Genomic DNA, 17,222 nt, shown 5'->3' with positions numbered 1-17,222 from the left:
TATAATTCCTATGCTTTATGAATTTTATTCAATGTTAACAATGATATAATATTGAAAACGTATATATTTATCTTTTAATTAAAAGATTCTGAATAAAGTAAATTAATTGTCAGAATAGAAAGCAAATTAACAAAAGAGGAATTAGAGTGAATTAATTCCTAAAGACTCTGAGATTGGTGTCTGTATACATTATGTAGAATAAATATAAACACATATACATAATATAAATATGTCTGTGTGTGGGCGTGTTTATGCGTAAAAAAGTATAGACGAATGCAACGAGCAAAAATGCAAGCTTTTTGAGCTTAAACGATCGTTCAAATGTTCCTCGGTCGAATGGTCAAGGTCGAATAATTGTCGGACGATTTAACTCGTTTGTTAAAACGTCATTGATAACGTGAAATACATAGATCTTTGTAAAACATTTCAAATTCTTCTTGCGTATCCGCGTCGTTGATATTATATGTACATTATCATTAAACTATATTATCAAATTTATTTTCGTTTGAATAAATTTATATATTGTGAGAAAAATGTTTAACACAAAATTTTGTTAAAAACAAAAACGATTTTTTTAACGATGAAACGAGGCAAAAATGTCATTTGACTTTACAAACTCATTATAACGACGACGACGACGACGCCAACGCAGAGAAGCAAACCGAGGAGAAGTATCTAGTAGATAGTATATACGTCGTTAATTGATAAAATTACCATGAACTCTCGGAGAAGCTAATGGTCGCATATGGGAGAAAGAGAGAGAGAGAGAGAGAGAGAGAATGATTGAAGTTACAATCTATCGTCTAGGAAACTATCGATAAACTGATTGCAAAACTATTCAACTTTCTAAAAAATATTAGATCATTTCAAAAATCCTTTTAAAAATCCTTTTCACTTTTTAAATAATTTATTCATTGTGTGTTCTATACTATGTAATATGTAATATATATATATATATATATAATATTTCTTATTATTATTCTTACTATTAATAGCATATGCGTATAGATAAAAATAATTAAAAAATTTATATAAAATAGTATAGACGGACCTGTTTGAATATACGCAGAATCTAAAAGCAATCCCCTTGAAATTCATCTAACTAGTGCAAATACGAATGTCAATATAAGAATAAATGAAAAAAAATATATATTTTTGTTTTGCCCTTTTCCTTTCTCGTTGACATATGAAAACAAAAGTAATAATATTCTTCCCTATGGCGTAAATACGAGTGAGAGATTACGCACGCATGTACGTAATCTATTGTATGTACATTGCTTTAGCGAGTTAGATCAATTCTCAAAAGAAAAAATAATCGGAAACGAATCGAGTTGCGTATAAAAATCAAACAGACAAATGCGAACTTCAATGAAGTTTGTTATCGATTAAATACAATCTTTATTATTCCTTGGACGATAAAAAGAAATAAAAAACAAATAAATCCAATGAATATATTTCTGATTCTGTTAATAATTAATCCTTTATAATAAAAACATTGAAACGAATCGATCGAGAACATAAAAATTTCAGTTCGTAAAACTCTTTGAAGATGGTAATTAATTCAAATAAGTCACGCAAGTCTCTTAAGTTGTCTCGCGATGAATCTCTAGGGTAAAATGGGGAAGTTGCTTCGGATGAGAAAAATGCGTAGTGGCTTTCCGTGTACATGATTTCGTTCGTGCCACGATGTGGTGCAATTCACAGCGGGATTTATGGATATACCTTGTAGATTTTTCTACGACTCCTAGTATGCACTTTTCAAAGACATTTCGAAGGGTCCGAATATATGTACATATATATATATATATATATATATATATATATATATATAATATATTGAATGTTCTATTCTACTCTTAATTATTTCTAAAGATCAATAATAATTTCAAAAAAAAAATATATTTAAACGAAGACTTTCTATATCATATTATAATATATTTCTTCATAACGATGATAATTTAAATTCGAACATTTATATAATTATTTCTTAATGTTATTTAACGATGCTGAATTAAAATAGTACATTCCATATATACGTATACATGCACACATTTATAAATACTTGTTACATCATAATAATATGCTACTATTATTACATCTATTACTTTTTTTTTTTGTTTTATTTCTCCACCTCGCATAGACTGTTGAATTTCTTTCTTTCTTTTTTCTTTCTCTTTTTTTTTTTTTTTTTTTTTTATTTTAATTCCCTCTATCTTCCGTTTCGGGCACGCAAGCAACTGCAATATACATCGGTTTTAATTGCCATTTATGACGAAGCGATTCAGGAAGTGGTGCATTTTCGTCCATGTAACTATTATCATCTTCTACCAAAGCATTTGCATCTCGTTGACTTAAAATGTGTACCTGAAAAATAAATGATTAGTCAGAAAAAAAATATTTTACTAATTGATGAATATATTCAATGAAATTTTATTCGAATAATTCTTGTATACGTAACAATATAAAAAATTATATTTGTTACACGGACTTATGACAAAATAAAATGAGATAAACAATTTCTTATTAATTCATTAAACTTACCATATATTTTAACAATTTACACGAATTAAATTTATCCTGACATATTTTAGGTTTGCAATGAGATACTGTTAATTGTCTAGGATAATGTCCTTCACCTAGATCCTTTATCTCATATTGGCTTTCACAAGGACAGAAGCTTTGAGAATATAATAAGTTCTAACGAAAAAAACATGTTATTTTTATTATGAATATTATTATCAAATAGCATTGACAATAAGAAAAGAAATACGTAAATAAATCTTAAAATATATTTTTATATTCTCTAAATATACTTCTTAAAAAACATTTTACGTACAAATTATATTCAAAAAATATAAATTAAAAAATTTCATCTCTTCTGTAGATAGATCTTCATTAAAAAGCTTATGTTTAATGTAACACACTGTCAACGTAATTCATGGCTCGAACTTTCGTACGCGTTAAAACCATCAACGCATAAATCAAAATTCAAATATGAAAAGATACGTCGGCTTACTCTTCGTTTTACTTCATTCAATCCACCAGACAGATACATTTGTTTATAATACAACGATTTTTGATTCTCTGGAAAATCGTCGTAATCGACGAAGGCTCTTGATTTTGATAAATCTCTTTTTGTTCGGTCAAAAGAAAAATTACTATTTGTTTCTTGACCTAAAAGACTTCGTAGGATCATCTATAGATAAAAAAAAATATATATATATATGAGAAAAAGAATTTTATGTAGAAGAAGAAATTAATGAATGAATTAATTATGAACTGATAATTTTACCAGTAGAAGTGTGTTATATGAATTTAATTAAATATCTTATTGATTGAATTATAGCAATAAAGTAAATTATAATTTATTATAACTTATATATAATTATAATTTTATTTCATGAAAACTTAATATTATCCCGTATATATACTTACGCACAAGATGAAAATTTTGATCTTCATAATGTAATAATTCTCCTTATACTTTCTATCGGATACTGATGATCTTAGATCTGGAATATCTCCCTTATATACAATATTTTTTCAATAAAGACACTCTCATACAACTCAGATGTCTTTCAACTTATCAAAAGGACCATTAATGCTACTCGATATCCACATCTAAGGTTTATATCAGAATTCTAATCTTTTGTGTTTCTCGAGGTCACATTTCTTCGAAGCATATTTTTCCTTTTTTTCTCGTATACCATTAACGACGAAAATAAAACTCATTTTCCTTTTTTTTTCATCTTTCTATGTAGCCGATGAAAAATCACTAGTTCAAAAATCGCAACAGAAAAACAATATCAGATAATTTAGCTCCAACTCTTAGAAGATAACAATGATCTTTTTCAATATGAAATAAAATCATTTCCCTTTTTTGTTTGCTATATTTGTAAATGAATTGCATTTTTACGAAATTGATTTTAAATAAATACGCGGATGCATTTAATCTTCTGTACGCAATTTTTACCCTTAAGTGTATGCAAAGAAACGTATCAGTTGTGACGACATTTTCATATCTCACGCTTCAACATCCTTTCACCTTTGACCTCTATCTATTCTTTCTTACCCCTTTCTATTCACCACTCTGCATTCTCTCTCTCTCTCTCTCTCTCTCTCTCTCTCTCTCTCTCTCTCTCTCTCTCTCTCTCTCTTTCTCTCTCTCTCTCTCTCTCTCTCTCTCTCACTCTCTTTCTCTCTCTCTCTCTTTCTCTTTCTCTCTCTCTCTCTCTCTCTCTCTCTCTCTCTCTCTCTCTCTCTTTCTCTCTCTCTCTCTCCCTTCCTCTTTCAGATTATTTGATTTCATTCTATCTCTTTCAATTTCCAATGGTTTTAATTCGTATGATCTTTATGAATTGGTTAAAAAAATATGATATATAGATATATCTTGAAAAATTCTATACAAAAGAAACGACAATATTGTTCAGTCGTTTTTATAATTCAAAGTAATATCATCAAATGATTAGGATCAACTTCGTTCTCTTTTTAACGAGATGGAAAAAAAATAAAAAATATAAGATCAAATATCACGATCGGTCGCACATGTTTACGAGAAATTTATCACTCGTCATTAGAGAAACGTATTCGTCGTATTCACGGTTGACGAGCACCGCGCTCTCATGCACGCATACAGACACGCGCGCGCACGCATACACACAAATACGTCGTTACGCACCTTTCACGGCCGCTTTGAATTATTTTCTGCACCAGATACTATGAGGATCGATCGATCGTCAGCTGACTTTCAGCAGCTTTATTCAGCCACTTTTCACATACGCTTATTTGTTCTCCTTCCTTTGTTTTTTTTTTTCTTTTTTTATATAAACGATTTTCAACCTCCCAAAGGAAGGTTTAATTTGCCAAAAAGACATGCGAGATTAACTTCATATTCTTGATACGTCTAAGCCTTGAAAAGATAAAAAAAAAAAAATCATTATCATATCCGTTAATAATTTTTAATATTACAAAGAAATCTTAATTATTATTGTTTTCAAAAAAGATGTACGATAAAAGAATACGAGGATTATATCCTGTCTTACTTTCTAATTAATCTTCTGTAATTAACTAGAACGTTGACGTATCGTTCTTTAAAAATGATACGTTCTTTTGAAAAGAAGAAAGAAAGATGATGACTTAATCTCTGCCATAAAACATAGCTCTTCTTTAGTAATATTTAAAGTAATGGCGTATCTTAAAAAATTGTCCAGAGAAGATTTAGCTGCGAACAATATATAAAAGTTATATGTATGTGTGTGTGTGTGTTTGTACGTACATATACGTACATGTACATCTTTAATAATAAAAAAAAAAAAATATTGAAGAAATTACCAATTTCACATCTACTAATTTGTAGCAATCATAAAAAAAAAATAAAAAAAAAAAAACATGAAATCTAAATTAAAAAAAAAAAAATTAAATTTCCACTCGATATACATTATTTGGTTAAAAAGCTTTTAGTGATAAAAGTACGATACTTCGGAAGGGTGATTCTTCGCGCTCTTTATCGCGCAGACGCGTTTACTTACCCCTTTTTACCCCCTTCAGCAAATTTCCCTCACCATCACTCGTACTTCTATATATTTCAAGGGAGCACGAGGATCGGGACACATCACGTACTTTTCGCGGCACGTCACTTTGAATCCTTCCTTCGGATCAACTAGATCAGAAGCTACATCGTTAGATCAGCAGAAATCATGAAGACATACGTGATTTCATCTTTAATTGCGAACATACTCATCGTCGCTTTTACTGAACTTTCGGCTCTACAGGTAAGAATAAGAAATATTTATTTCATTTTTTAAATTTATCTTGTTTAAAGTATATTCATTTGATTTAAAATATATTATTGAATAAATGTATGAAATTTATCGGGTGAATTAAAATTAATGTGAAATTACAGAAATCAATATGTGCTTATTCGAAACACGCGTCGCGAACTTTGTCTATGCATACTAAACGTCTTGTCTCTTTTAAAAAATTGCCTTCCCTTGCACAGACATGAATTTAGAATTATTTATAAAAATAAACTATCTTGCAGTCTTTTTTCTCTTTAACGCGCTTTTTCTCAAATAAAAAAAGGAAACAAATTACTCTGCTCATTCTAATGCAAGTTGTACACTGTATAGAAATGAATTATGAATTATTTTTAAATAAATTATCTTGTAGTTTTTTCTTTATAATGTATAATGTTTTCTCAAATAAAAAATAAATAAATAAATGAATGAATGAATCATCCTATTCATTCTAATTCAATGTACATTGTATACTCTATATATATATATATATATATTTTATCTATCATGAAATCATCATGTCATAAAACATATACCGTGTGAACAAATGATTCTAAACAATTACATAGACCTTCGTTCCATTAAATTAATACTGTCATTTATCATTGATTTATCAGATACAGAACGATGCTAATCAAGCACAACGAGAAAATTACCATCCAATCGCGACGGACTTTTTGGTCAGATATTTAGACGATCATAGTAAGTACGCCTTTTAATTTATTTTCCCCTTAGTTGAAACAACGATCGCATTGAGATAAGGCAATTCACGAAAAAAAAAAAGAAAAAAGAAAAAGAAAAAAGAAAGAAAGTAACTTTGGTATACCCGTTGCGTGTACGATAATGAGTTTCGTTCTTGTCGGGTATCAGGATACTTTTTAAACCTTTACCAAGTTTTCGTCCTAAGGATATCGCGTTCACTTATGTGTATATATTACTTACTTTTATGGTAAATTACATATATATGTTCCCAAAGGGATATGTCGTACGATCGATATTGTTGTTAGGGGTCAAGTCTCTCAGGGCATACACACACGTGCATTTTGTAACATCATGATAATTTGCAACAAAAAATTATTACTTCGCCAGAGACTTTTTCTTTCCTCTTGTTTTGTTCTTTTTCCTTTTCTTTTTTCTTATCTTTTTTACGATGGATCGTAGAAAAAAATTTCCTTCCAATCGATCAAACAGAAAATGAAAGAACGACAGATGGTTAGAGCTTCCATAAGCAATTAATTCTGTAAAAAAAAAATCATAAAATAAGACATTTAAACCGATGTGTTAACGAGTCGTAAAAAGAATCTACGTGAACAATGCGCAAGATCTCGTTATTTTAATTATAAGCTTCTGAGAGATAAAAATGTATGGATAAATAATTACTTAAATTTTATTTCCTTGCTTACGCGACGAAACATCTCTAAATCCTTCGGGAAAGGTAAGCTATAAAAAATAAAAAAAATATTACTCCTGATGGGACTCTTCTTTACGTTTTTAAAATTTTCCTACATTATAGATAGCGTTAGATAAAACATTTTTTATCGGTGTGATAAAAAAGATTCTCTTCTTTATAACACCTAAAAATAAATGTGTACAATTAATACAATTATCATTTCTATCGTATGACTTACGATTTACATTATGATGAATTATATAAAAACACTTATATTATTATTTTGTAAGGAAGATTTTACTTACGCATATATCCTGTAATCATTCTTTTTCCATTTCAGAACCGGCCCAAAAAATAACCGAGACGAATGAACAAAGTATTGTCAAACGAAACTTAGACCAAATCGGTGGTGGAAATCTCGTACGAAATATAGCTTCAAACGACTTTAACGAATACAATGATGAACGTTCGCTCAGAAATCTCGATCAAATTGGTGGTGGAAATCTTGTTAGAGATTTAAGCGGCTATAAGATCGGTGCAAAACGTAATTTGGATCAGATTGGCGGTGGAAATCTCGTTAGAAGTCTATACGAATCTTCAAGGAAACAAAAAATGAGAAAAAATAGAATGAACGGTCCAAATTCGATTAGATTGGGTAATCTAGAGAATTTGTTCAAGTCGAGAAACGAGGCTGACGATCGTACAATGCGTAATCTCGATCAGATCGGCGGTGGAAATCTTGTTAGAAGTTCAAATACATTTGGTGCCGGTCTGTTAAGAAATTTAGATCAAATCGGCGGTGGAAATCTCGTGAGAAATTTGGATCAGATCGGCGGTGGAAATCTCGTGAGAAATTTGGATCAGATCGGCGGTGGAAATCTCGTGAGAAATTTGGATCAGATCGGCGGTGGGAATCTCGTTCGTGACGTTGATCGTTTCTACGATTGATCTCTACTTGATAACAATGCGAAAATAAAAATGAAGAAGACCGATCGAAAATTAAAAAATTAAAATTATATTCTTACGTTTCCCACTGCTATTCGATATGACGAATCAATACAAATATTGCATAATATTAATGCATCAAGAGTTCTATATAATAATTATTGTTAGATAAATATTAAAAATTGCAGATCACACGACCAAGAAATTGCTTCAATTTTATCCTGATAATCATACCTGTCCTACGATCATCCCTAACAAAAATATTCCATTCCATTCAAAGCTAGATAACATGTGTAGAGATTTTCAATAAAATGTGTAATATTTTTATCTTATTTCAAAGGTGTAACGGATGAACATAATCGGGACAACGTTGGTGGTAGCCATTTGTTACGATCAACTCGTCATAATGCCGATTTTTATCCTGGTCTGGTTTATGAGAAACAACGATATTTTCCATTGAGGTAAATTGAAAAAATTAGTAATAATGATACTTACAATCATGTTGTGGCCCAACTTATGTGGTTGTATATTGCAGGAGACCTTCGATATTGAATTCGCGTATTGCTGATCACGAAGAGATCTATCCACTCGTATTCGATCGTTTAGGCAAGAGAAATATCGACGAGATCGATGCAAACGTGTTCGACAACTTCTACAAAAGAAATTTTGATGAGATCGATCGTGTCGGATGGAGTGGATTCGTTAAGAGATTGAGTGATTACCTGATCAAACAGCAACAACAGCGACAACAGCAAGAACAACCTTAAATTATCAAGCTAGACACATCGGTATAATTTTTTAATTTATATACTTTGATTTATATTATGTCTTAATTTTCTTCTAAAACATCTCTAACATGATATTATAATAATTTATGTAGATATTATTAGGTAGATATTAGTCTTACATCAATATAGACATCAAATATAAAACAGAGATGTTAAAGAGAATAAAGATGTGTCTAGTATCATTAGTAAAATTTCATAGTAGAAATCGATGTAAAAGTATATATAGCTAAATGTAAATTATGGATCTCTTTTTTTCTTTCGTTTAATTACGGTACAAGATTCCCCTCGAAGAATCGAAGATGAATACACTCGACTGATTAAAAAAATTTTATTTGGGGATTGAAATATATCCCGTTTAAAAAACATAAGTACAAAATTATATTTCGAGGATATCATTGCGTAGATTAGAATCGTGTTACAATGACGTCATTGAAACTTTTTTTTGTCCAATATCTGAAGTATTGATATTTTAATTAATTCCTTCTTTATGTATGCTTTGAGAATATTGTCAAAATGTAACACAAATAAAAGGATTATATCTGACGATCTAGCTATTTCAATTTTAATGTTTTCCTCGCTGTTGTTTCTTTTCGACTAAATTCGTGAGGATCTTATCCATCTCCTCGTTTATATTAGCCGGTGTTTCCACTCTAACACTTTCCATGTTATGATCCATACGTACAAACTGCATTTAATAACAAAAATATAATAAGCAGAACTAATCATTTTTACTTATCACAAAAAAAATGCGATCATATGTTTGTTTAAATGAAATTTGATCTTTATATGAAACTGATTGTAGAAGAACTATGATTATATGATTATATGATACGGAAACATGATACGGAACATAATATAGAAACGGTTAATGGATATGGAAGTTATTAAAAAACTGGTCCAAATCAATAAAAATTTTTGAAGTATATCATATTACAAGTATTATTTTTTCAAATTTTTTAGTTTGACCATTTTTTTTAATTACTGATACCTACACGTATGAACTTTTAACAAATTAATTAACCTATTCTATATAACTCTACTACAATCGCATTTTTTAATTGATAAAACTAATTTTGATTGATTCAAGAAAGAATATCAACCTCTATCACACCCTCTTCCACGATGTTGAATCTTTGCGATAATGCAGCCATTCTTGAGCTAAGTTTTGTCAAACGATCGGTAATGCAGAGTTCCTTGCTAACGTCTTCCTTGATCTGCGAGATTTCTTTCGTTATGAAATATGATCTGCGAATTATCGATACGTCGTATATGTACATCGTAAAATTGCACATGATACGTATCGTATATAATAATATTTAAAAGAAAAATAAAAGAAAAAGACGTGACAATCGGACCTCATCCATTGCCTCCATTATTTTATATTTCATATAATCCAAACTGGCGCGAGATTCGTTTACCTAAATCAAACGTAAAAATTAATAAAAATTTTCATAGAAATTCTCAAACGAAAAATTTGTGTGTGTGTGTGTTGTATATATTTACCATTGAATTAAAATCTGCGATATCTGTTACGATTTTATAATGCTGTTTCATTGCCCAGAAAAACTAAAATCATTTTGTTTTTTTTTTCAATGTGAATAAATTTTTTTTTAAATATATGTAATACTCACGCGTTGTAACGTATATAAGACAATTGTTAGGTTTATCAAAAAGAATATGATACTATTGAATAATTCTAAGACGAAATACATGACTCGTTTATATTAACGAATATTTGTTAAAAAAAAAAAAAAATACTTTTCTCTTCGTGTAGAATAATCCGACGAAGAATTTAATATCTTATCCGCATAATTATTTCTTGTAATTAATACGATTTTTTCTTACGTGAAAACTTACCATAGAACGTATAACGAAGCCTGAACAAAGTGAATATTGGCACTATTGCAACAACCAATAACAAGTATCTGTCTATCTATAGATGACCAATAATATTGCTATCTTTTTTTTATTTCCTGTAACCCCTTTTAGAAAAGTACTTCTTTTTTATTTCTCCTATTACACTAATAATCAAACTTATTTCTTATTTAATTATTTTTATTATATTCCTGTATTAAAACATACTTCGACGTAACGAATAATAACTATTATTTATCTACAAACGATGTTGAATGATTTGACTTAGGTGGTTAGTACGAAACGTGTCAAACGGATCGTCCGTTGTTTTTTTTCATACATCACGTGACAAGATATTAACATATAAAAATTCGACAAATATATTATTCGATTTTTTTAGAAATATACATTGCCATTTAATGCGTGAATCATTTTCGAATAATAAATATATCCTACGAATGAATATAATGTAAAATATAATTCGTATCGTTGGAATCGTATTGTACGTCGTATGATTATAAGAAGGGTGATAAAAATTACATCGTAAATAAACGTCGAGCGATCGATAACGAACTAATAATAAATGAAGAATATTGAACGAAACGTGTTCTGTATTGTCGATAAAAGAAGCTATTATTTTTCATCCTTGAAAATGTCGTGCATCGATCAATAGGGTGTAATTAATTACTTCCCTTCGTGTTTAATCTAATAATCCATGAGTTTGAATTCCCGCGCGTAATCTATGTTAAATGCGCGAAGTTTAGTCGTCACGGCGCAACGGTAACCACTGTGCGTGTGCATTCCGCCCGAAGTAACGCCAAAAATATGCAAAAATATGAGAAACTCGAAAAAATAGGAGAAGGTAGGCGAACGATATTGTCATCGCGTTAATCGTACGTTTCCAATGAACGAATTGATCGTTTACTTTAACATTAAAAACGAGATAAATCGTCGGCGCCTTTTGTGTGTGTTGTGTGAGCTTAGATGTGTCACTATATCGTTAAACGTCGACTTACATATACAAGTCATCGTTAAACGTAGTTTCTTTTCAGGCACTTATGGCACCGTTTTCAAAGCGAAGAACCGCGAAACTCACGAGATCGTCGCTTTAAAAAGAGTACGTTTGGACGATGACGATGAAGTAGGTATATCTAAACGTTATTTTCATCATCTACAACTTATTTTTTATCACGAGAAAGAATAATACTGATCATCCATTTTTTTTCTTATTTTTATAGGGTGTGCCATCCTCAGCCCTTCGGGAGATCTGCTTATTAAAAGAATTAAAACATAAGAATATAGTACGTCTTTACGACGTATTACATAGCGATAAAAAACTTACTTTAGTCTTCGAGCACTGCGATCAAGATCTTAAAAAATACTTTGATAGTTTGAATGGAGAAATTGACTTAGATGTAGTGAAATCATTCTTGTAAGAATTTATCTTGTTGACTGTGATATATACGACAATGATGATTATCTCACGCATTTCTTGTTTATTCCAGATATCAGTTATTACGTGGACTAGCATTTTGTCACAGCCGTAATGTTCTCCACAGAGATCTCAAACCACAAAATTTACTAATCAATAAGGTATAATATTTGTGTATGAATTTGTATATCATAGAATTATATAATCTCATGATTCTATCTATCCAAGTTACCTTATCCTTGTAGAATGGCGAGCTAAAGCTTGCTGATTTTGGATTAGCAAGAGCATTTGGCATTCCGGTTAAATGTTATTCCGCAGAGGTTGTTACATTATGGTACCGTCCACCAGATGTTCTTTTTGGAGCAAAACTATACACAACGTCCATTGATATGTGGAGTGCAGGATGTATATTTGCTGGTACTTCCATTGTAAATAAGACATTGAGCCTACACAGAAGAAATTGCTAATCAATTTGTATATTATACTTGTATAGAGTTAGCAAATGCAGGGAGACCACTTTTTCCTGGTTCGGATGTGGATGATCAACTGAAAAGGATTTTTAAAATGTTGGGTACACCGACAGAAGAAACATGGCCAGAGTTAACGATCTTGCCAGATTACAAGCCTTTTCCACAGTATCATCCTACGCAAGGATTGGCTCAAGTTACACCAAAGCTTACCTCAAGAGGAAAAGATTTATTACAGGCAAGCATAGAACTGTCTGTTATAAATCATATCGATTTTTAAAAGAAACAGTATAGATGCATTTTAAAACTTTTTTCGAATATTTTCAGAGATTATTAGTGTGCAATCCGGCACTGCGACTGTCAGCGGAAGAAGCAATGGCGCATCCTTATTTTAATGATTTAAACCCTGCCATTAAAAATGACCGTTGCCAATAGCAATCTCGTGTAAGTTTAGCATTTTTGAAGTCTTGTGCTTCAAGCTTACCGACCAAAAATACTCCAACAAAAGATCGTTTGTTGATACATTTCGCACTCGATGCGCCAAACATATTGTGTGATATTAAAAAGTCCTGTTTTATATAAAAGTACATATGGCGAAACAATAAATTATGAATTTTATCAAAATTGGCCAATTTCTATCAGGAACAGAAGTGTTACTCTATTAAGAATGAGAAAAGGAAATTATTTATTGCTATATTTATCGTAAATCAAAAGGGATAATAAATTGGAAGCAATACTTATTTATTAATCAATTATTCTGTTAAATAATTAAATAATTCTTAATTATATTTTCTTAAATCTATTTTTACATTGCATCAAAAGGGAACCTATGCGCCTCTTGAAGCTTTTCTATTTTATCTTCCCGTCTCTCCTTCCAATACAATGAAACAATAATTAGCGAAATAAGGCCGCACGTACCGCTTAAAGCAGCGGCGCTTAATAAAATTAGTTTACTAGGTGTAACAAATAACTGAGCTTTCCATCTATACGGTTTTGATATTGGATTAGGTATCACTACCATTTGAGAATTGGGAATAATTTGCGGCCATTCCCGTGATTTACCACCGACCTGTGAAAAAAAAAATTGTGTAATTGTATAAAGTATTATATCTAAGAAAAATGTAATTATTATACGTTAAATTTAAATCCTTGTACAATAAAAATTTATGCCATCATTCAAAATTTAATCAACCGATTTGATTGATATAAAATTTGACTGATCGTATTTTATAACTTACTCCTATCGTTAACGAATCTACGAAGTTCGGTGTTCTGCCCAACCCAAAAGTAGTGTATGGTAAGTTTAGAGAAAAATATGCACTTTGCGGCAATTGAGCAGCAATTGCATTACGTGGACTACCATCTTGCGTGGTAGTTCTGTAAGCTATCGATGGTCCTGGTAGATTTGTGCCGTATGTACGCTTTTTCTTTCCTAATGAACCAGGCGAGATGGGATACATGCTGTTGTTACGTCCAGTGAGTACCATAACTTTGACGAAATTGGCGTCATAATCTAAGCTGTTTTTAAATGCAGCAGTACGATAGACTTTATTCACTTTATCTACTAGTTCTACCAAAATTACATCCAAAATACCATCTTGATAAAAATCATAGAATACTGCCATAACAGTTTCATTATAAAATGGATTAAGTGCCTGCCAACGTATGTCGAAAGTTCGATTGAATCCATTGCAAGAGTTGCATGCAACATTTTCAAGTAAAAACGATTGTCGCTGCTTAGTGCTAGTAGATTCTAATGTCGCTAATAAATCAGGATAACCGTCCATATTGAAATCTCCGCCTCTAAGCGTTATCGCGTCTGTGTAACGTTGACCATCTCCTTTTATAAATGCCCAAGTATTAATCTTATCTCTGAAATTTATTTGCAAATCATGCCATACACATTTCGAATACATCATTATAGTGCAATTAATATGCTTTGCTTCGTCGTAACAAAGTGGCAAAAGAAGATCTACTTTTCCTGTTAATTCAACATCGAGGTAAAGAGTCTGACCAATGACCTTTGCATTACGCGGTAAATCGATATGTCTGTTAAAGACAAAACCATCTTCCTTGCCATGCCAAACTTCAAAAGACTTGTCTGTTGTTACAACAAGATCTGGCAAAAAATCATTATTTAAATCCAGAAAGGCATTTGAATGCGGATGGCTTATTTTTTCCATATTTTTATATTTTTTATCTAACATTGGTATGATCTTAAATTTTCCTCTATTTTCTGTAAATATCCAAAAACTTCTATTATAATTTTCATTCATACCAAAAAGATCAATAATCATATCTCGATTATAATCTAGAGCCAACGGCTGCCCTCGCATACTGAATAAAAGTTCAGTCGTACAATTTAATTGTACAACCGAATCTTTATTTCCACCCCATAAGATATACACATCTGTAAGTTTAGTTATTTGATTCATAGTTGTAACTAGAATGTCCATAAAGACGTCTCCATCGAAATCTCCTGGTACAACGCTTGTGACAGGTTCTTTGAAAGAACACTTTAGATCATTATTTGGCCTTAATAAAGGTTCCTGTTCTGCAGCAAGGAAAACTTGTACAGTTTTGCCATCCTTGCGTACCATAAACACATCGGTTAGTTCATCAGAATCAAAATCTCCAAATGCAGCAGGCATGCCATCCAGCACATTTCCAAATACAGCTGTGGTTATATCGCTACAATGACTTGTTGTCACAAATGTGACTACACAGATGAGTTGTAGAATCCACATGGCTAACTTACGCTACCTGTCAAATACATATATACAAAATAATAATAAATCCTATTTATAATAATTGTAATATATGCATGACAAAAAAGGATCAATTTAGTCCATAAGTATTTTTCTAAAATAACAATATTCTACTTCGCTCTGAATAAAAATAACTAAATATATAATAAAAAAAATCATAACGAATCAATCCTATCAAATGATGTCATCTATGAAGTATTAATTTCGATGCAATAACATATCTATAAATACTAACTATTAATCTTGTAAACAGGTGGAATAAAGATGTTTATGTGCACAGCGGAGACAATAGCTCAAATCTTAAAAGTCTCATTTTGAACGTTATACTTGTTGTTGACAGCAATATTAAATGAGATCAGCAGTAGATGACCAAACTTAAATATCAGGAAATTAGATTTGTTATCACGTCCCCATTATTTGCAACTGCGCTGCAATCGCTAACACCTGAGACCTCTGGTGACCAAAATGTTTATTAAATCTGATACTAGCGCTACATGGTAATAAGTAAAAAAACATCGCTCTATTTTTTTTATTATCGACTTTTTCTCGATCGATAATAAACTTTGTTAATATAAAAAATTAGATTAAGTTTAAAAAATTAGTTTATATTTAACGCATTTTACGAGCTATATAATATTTAAACGAATGTATATTATTACTTAAATAATTATAAAATCGTCGAACGTATCGTATGATCTTAGATATTGTTCAGAAAGAAAGAGCTCCGATGCTTCCTCGTCGGAATCCGAAAGAAAACTGAATCGACAAATGTTAGAGTCGTACGTTTGTTTTTGTTGACATTTTATGTAACCTATAACGATAGAAGCAATTGTTCATTTCACGGAAATAAACCACATACCGGTCTAGTATTCATACGAAGATTAGTAGTGGGGATAACAAACTCTTCTTTTTTGGCGCAAAGTTCAATGGGCGCCACTATATGAAACATCGAAAATAGCAATTACGCCACAGCAAATTTAGACGTAATTTATAAACGATTTTGACGAACAAGGTCTTATTTTAAAGACGAAGTTTTAAGCGAGCACATGATTTTCTTCAATATTTACAAAAAGCTTTACTTTTATGTACAAACTATTTTTGAAAAAAAAAATTGACACAATTTTTTTCAAAAAAATAAGCTTTTTCAAAACTTCAAAACCAGTGATGAACAGCCTTAAAAATTAAATTTTTATTAGTTTTACTTACTTACTATTATTATTATTATTATTATTAATTTAAAGACAATTTTGCTGTTTCACAGCACGTTTTTTTTTTATTTGAAAATTTATTATCACATATGTTACAATCCCGAAAATAAAATTTCTTGTATCTTTAGATCATGTGTGTCATCAACTATATACAATATTTATAAATATACGTATCAAAATATGGATTGCAAAATTCTGCATCAAACTATTTAACAACATTTCTTCGGATGGTAACTATTCTTTAAATATTCTATAATCTTGGCATATATATTTCATATTACATAAATTAATAGTGTTTTTCAATAATGTGATGCTGTAATAATTCTTATCAAATCTTGGGTATACTTTTTATTAGAGAGTTTAAAATACTTCCCAATGAGAAACGATTTGTGAATACTTTGGTATTCACCTTTCAATCACAGTAATGTATGAAGATAATCAAGTAGCACAAAATATTATATTTATATCAAAAAATGTTATTTATAAAAATCATGTACTATTATATAATCACAGAATAAAAAGGCACTTGTATCCGATTCAAATTCGACTGCAATCATATAAATTAAGCCAATATT

General features: G+C 30.5%; 5 protein-coding genes across 7 annotated transcripts; 2 read left to right on the top strand and 3 right to left on the bottom strand.

Moving 5' to 3' along the window:
- Window positions 1-1,980: 1,980 nt before the first annotated feature.
- LOC127067931 (prothoracicotropic hormone-like) lies at window positions 1,981-5,677 on the bottom strand. The gene is made up of 7 exons (XM_051003390.1): window positions 5,529-5,677; window positions 5,043-5,221; window positions 4,679-4,909; window positions 3,436-3,775; window positions 3,017-3,196; window positions 2,542-2,697; window positions 1,981-2,364 (listed from the first exon to the last, which is right to left on the bottom strand). The coding sequence occupies exons 4-7, from the start codon at window positions 3,460-3,462 to the stop codon at window positions 2,200-2,202; spliced, it is 528 nt and encodes a 175-aa protein (XP_050859347.1). The 5' UTR covers window positions 3,463-3,775; window positions 4,679-4,909; window positions 5,043-5,221; window positions 5,529-5,677; the 3' UTR covers window positions 1,981-2,199.
- LOC127068197 (uncharacterized) lies at window positions 5,623-9,461 on the top strand. Its single transcript, XM_051004012.1, has 5 exons — window positions 5,623-5,771; window positions 6,413-6,497; window positions 7,526-8,131; window positions 8,471-8,591; window positions 8,666-9,461. The coding sequence occupies exons 1-5, from the start codon at window positions 5,697-5,699 to the stop codon at window positions 8,895-8,897; spliced, it is 1,119 nt and encodes a 372-aa protein (XP_050859969.1). The 5' UTR covers window positions 5,623-5,696; the 3' UTR covers window positions 8,898-9,461.
- Window positions 9,233-11,303, bottom strand: LOC127067934 (uncharacterized). Of its 2 annotated transcripts, none has more exons than XM_051003396.1 (5): window positions 10,776-11,303; window positions 10,422-10,484; window positions 10,274-10,336; window positions 10,019-10,132; window positions 9,233-9,603 (listed from the first exon to the last, which is right to left on the bottom strand). In XM_051003396.1, the coding sequence occupies exons 1-5, from the start codon at window positions 10,776-10,778 to the stop codon at window positions 9,481-9,483; spliced, it is 366 nt and encodes a 121-aa protein (XP_050859353.1). In that variant the 5' UTR covers window positions 10,779-11,303; the 3' UTR covers window positions 9,233-9,480. The 2 variants fall into 2 exon arrangements, with proteins under 2 accessions (XP_050859353.1, XP_050859352.1); XM_051003395.1 differs by lacking the exon at window positions 10,776-11,303 and adding an exon at window positions 10,550-10,768.
- A 158-nt stretch (window positions 11,304-11,461) lies between these two features.
- Window positions 11,462-13,858, top strand: LOC127067929 (cyclin-dependent kinase 5). 2 transcript variants are annotated; one of them, XM_051003388.1, is made up of 7 exons: window positions 11,462-11,634; window positions 11,825-11,913; window positions 12,011-12,204; window positions 12,278-12,365; window positions 12,450-12,621; window positions 12,698-12,909; window positions 12,999-13,858. In XM_051003388.1, the coding sequence occupies exons 1-7, from the start codon at window positions 11,598-11,600 to the stop codon at window positions 13,104-13,106; spliced, it is 900 nt and encodes a 299-aa protein (XP_050859345.1). In that variant the 5' UTR covers window positions 11,462-11,597; the 3' UTR covers window positions 13,107-13,858. The 2 variants fall into 2 exon arrangements, with proteins under 2 accessions (XP_050859345.1, XP_050859344.1); XM_051003387.1 differs by having other exon boundaries at window positions 11,626-11,746.
- LOC127067923 (T-cell immunomodulatory protein) lies at window positions 13,396-16,185 on the bottom strand. The gene is made up of 3 exons (XM_051003373.1): window positions 15,675-16,185; window positions 13,910-15,434; window positions 13,396-13,740 (listed from the first exon to the last, which is right to left on the bottom strand). The coding sequence occupies exons 2-3, from the start codon at window positions 15,416-15,418 to the stop codon at window positions 13,477-13,479; spliced, it is 1,773 nt and encodes a 590-aa protein (XP_050859330.1). The 5' UTR covers window positions 15,419-15,434; window positions 15,675-16,185; the 3' UTR covers window positions 13,396-13,476.
- Window positions 16,186-17,222: the final 1,037 nt, after the last annotated feature.

The sequence above is a fragment of the Vespula vulgaris genome, chromosome 12 (genome assembly GCF_905475345.1).
Source record: "Vespula vulgaris chromosome 12, iyVesVulg1.1, whole genome shotgun sequence".
NCBI classification, from domain to species: Eukaryota; Metazoa; Arthropoda; class Insecta; order Hymenoptera; family Vespidae; genus Vespula; species Vespula vulgaris.
Note: the sequence above shows the minus strand (reverse complement) of the source record. Positions and strands in the feature narration are given on the sequence as shown.

Excerpts from the sequence above, each read along its gene's own strand:
- LOC127068197 (XM_051004012.1), top strand. The coding sequence starts at position 5,697 with ATGAAGACATACGTGATTTCATCTTTAATTGCGAACATACTCATCGTC. Across the intron at positions 5,772-6,412 it reads CTGAACTTTCGGCTCTACAG|ATACAGAACGATGCTAATCA; the intron begins GTAAGAATAAGA and ends TTGATTTATCAG. Across the intron at positions 8,132-8,470 it reads CGTTGATCGTTTCTACGATT|GTGTAACGGATGAACATAAT; the intron begins GATCTCTACTTG and ends CTTATTTCAAAG.
- LOC127067931 (XM_051003390.1), bottom strand. The coding sequence starts at position 3,462 with ATGAAGATCAAAATTTTCATCTTGTGC. Across the intron at positions 3,197-3,435 it reads TCAAAATTTTCATCTTGTGC|ATGATCCTACGAAGTCTTTT; the intron begins GTAAGTATATAT and ends TTTTATCTATAG. Across the intron at positions 2,365-2,541 it reads GTAAATTGTTAAAATATATG|GTACACATTTTAAGTCAACG; the intron begins GTAAGTTTAATG and ends TTTATTTTTCAG.
- LOC127067923 (XM_051003373.1), bottom strand. The coding sequence starts at position 15,418 with ATGTGGATTCTACAACTCATCTGTGTAGTCACATTTGTGACAACAAGT. Across the intron at positions 13,741-13,909 it reads TAGATTCGTTAACGATAGGA|GTCGGTGGTAAATCACGGGA; the intron begins GTAAGTTATAAA and ends TTTTTTTCACAG.
- LOC127067934 (XM_051003395.1), bottom strand. The coding sequence starts at position 10,630 with ATGTATTTCGTCTTAGAATTATTCAATAGTATCATATTCTTTTTGATA. Across the intron at positions 10,485-10,549 it reads TCTTATATACGTTACAACGC|TTTTTCTGGGCAATGAAACA; the intron begins GTGAGTATTACA and ends AAATGATTTTAG. Across the intron at positions 9,604-10,018 it reads TGGAAGAGGGTGTGATAGAG|TTTGTACGTATGGATCATAA; the intron begins GTTGATATTCTT and ends TATTAAATGCAG.
- LOC127067929 (XM_051003387.1), top strand. The coding sequence starts at position 11,677 with ATGAACGAATTGATCGTTTACTTTAACATTAAAAACGAGATAAATCGT. Across the intron at positions 11,914-12,010 it reads GTTTGGACGATGACGATGAA|GGTGTGCCATCCTCAGCCCT; the intron begins GTAGGTATATCT and ends TTATTTTTATAG. Across the intron at positions 12,910-12,998 it reads GAGGAAAAGATTTATTACAG|AGATTATTAGTGTGCAATCC; the intron begins GCAAGCATAGAA and ends GAATATTTTCAG.